Below are 1385 nucleotides of genomic sequence, written 5' to 3'. Positions count from 1 at the left end.
CATTCTATATAATTCAATTTTTTTTTATTATTATTAGCACTTTATTTTGCACCAAAATTAAATATATAAAGTTTGTTCCTATTAAATAGGATATTTATTTATTAAAAAAAAATTATACTTTTAGAATGAACATGATGTTTTAAATAAAATAATTTAATATACATATATATTTCATATATACGTATAAATAGATTATATCTATTTAACATGTATTAATAAGACAATATAAATACATAATACATTTATTCATTTTTTTTTTATAATAATAGAAAATTATATCTTTTATGCATTATATATATTTATGCAATATCTTATAACATATATATATATATATATATATATATATATATATAATACCCATTTTCTCATGAAAATAAATTACCAATAATATAATAATAAATAAATATATAATCATATTTATGTCCAAATATATAAGATAATGACTATTATTAATTTTTAATAATTAATTTCATATTTAAGTATAGGCATAAATTTTGTTACATATAATTATAAAAGATCAAAAAAAAGAATAATAAATATATTTCTTCAAAATTAATTAAATGTCTATTATAATTGATCATTTAAAAAATACTAAACTGATATAACTTATATATATATATATATATATATGTATATATATTATATAGGTTTAATCCAGTTTTAATATCAGAAAAAACAGAATATACTAATATAATAATTTAAGAAATAAATTCAAATGAAAGTTCAATTATATGAATATTAAAATTTTTTTTTTTTTTTTTTTTTTTCTATTTCTTTTTTTTTAATATACATATTTAAAAAAATAGGAAAAGAATTAACACAGTTATAATTTAATTAAAATAATTTCAAACGCTATTATATATATATATATATATATATATATATATATATATATATATATATATATATATATTTTTAATAAATTTCCTATGTTAAATGTTATAAACGATTATTAATTTATTATTCTTATTTTTGTTCATTAAATATTTTTTCATACTTCAAATATAATTCATCATGTAATTTATCAAATTCATCTATACATGAACAAATGAAATTTTTTATTTCATCAATTGGAGCCTTTTTATTAAGTATGTTAAAGAATCTATTAGTTTGTTCTGTTTCCAAAGTAGAAACCTTCATATTACAATCATACGAACATCCTTGCCATGTGATTTTAGGAGGTGTTTTACCATATTGATTTGAGTTACCCGTATGTCTATATGTAAGTTTAGGTGCAACCGCTCTTAATTTTTTTAATAAATTCTTTGTTCCTTGTCTACATATACCATTTTTGTGATTCCATAAATTAAGAAGATAAGTTCTTGGTGGTTCTTGCTTTAATAAATCAAAAAGCTCGTATAACTCTTCTCTTGTTAACTGTTCTG

At 16.5% G+C, this 1385-nt stretch overlaps 1 protein-coding gene across 1 annotated transcript; it reads right to left on the bottom strand.

The window, feature by feature from the left end:
• Positions 1-966: 966 nt before the first annotated feature.
• On the bottom strand, positions 967-1385 carry PRSY57_0021600 (exported protein (PHIST); the record flags this gene model as incomplete). The annotated part of the gene is made up of 1 exon (XM_020114290.1): positions 967-1385. A coding segment is annotated over one exon (419 nt), but the record flags the coding sequence as incomplete, so codon positions are not given.

This window comes from Plasmodium reichenowi (assembly GCF_001601855.1).
Source record: "Plasmodium reichenowi strain SY57 chromosome Unknown, whole genome shotgun sequence".
NCBI lineage: Eukaryota > Apicomplexa > Aconoidasida > Haemosporida > Plasmodiidae > Plasmodium > Plasmodium reichenowi.
The sequence above is the reverse complement of the archived record's forward strand: the minus strand, read 5'-3'. Positions and strand labels throughout refer to the sequence as shown.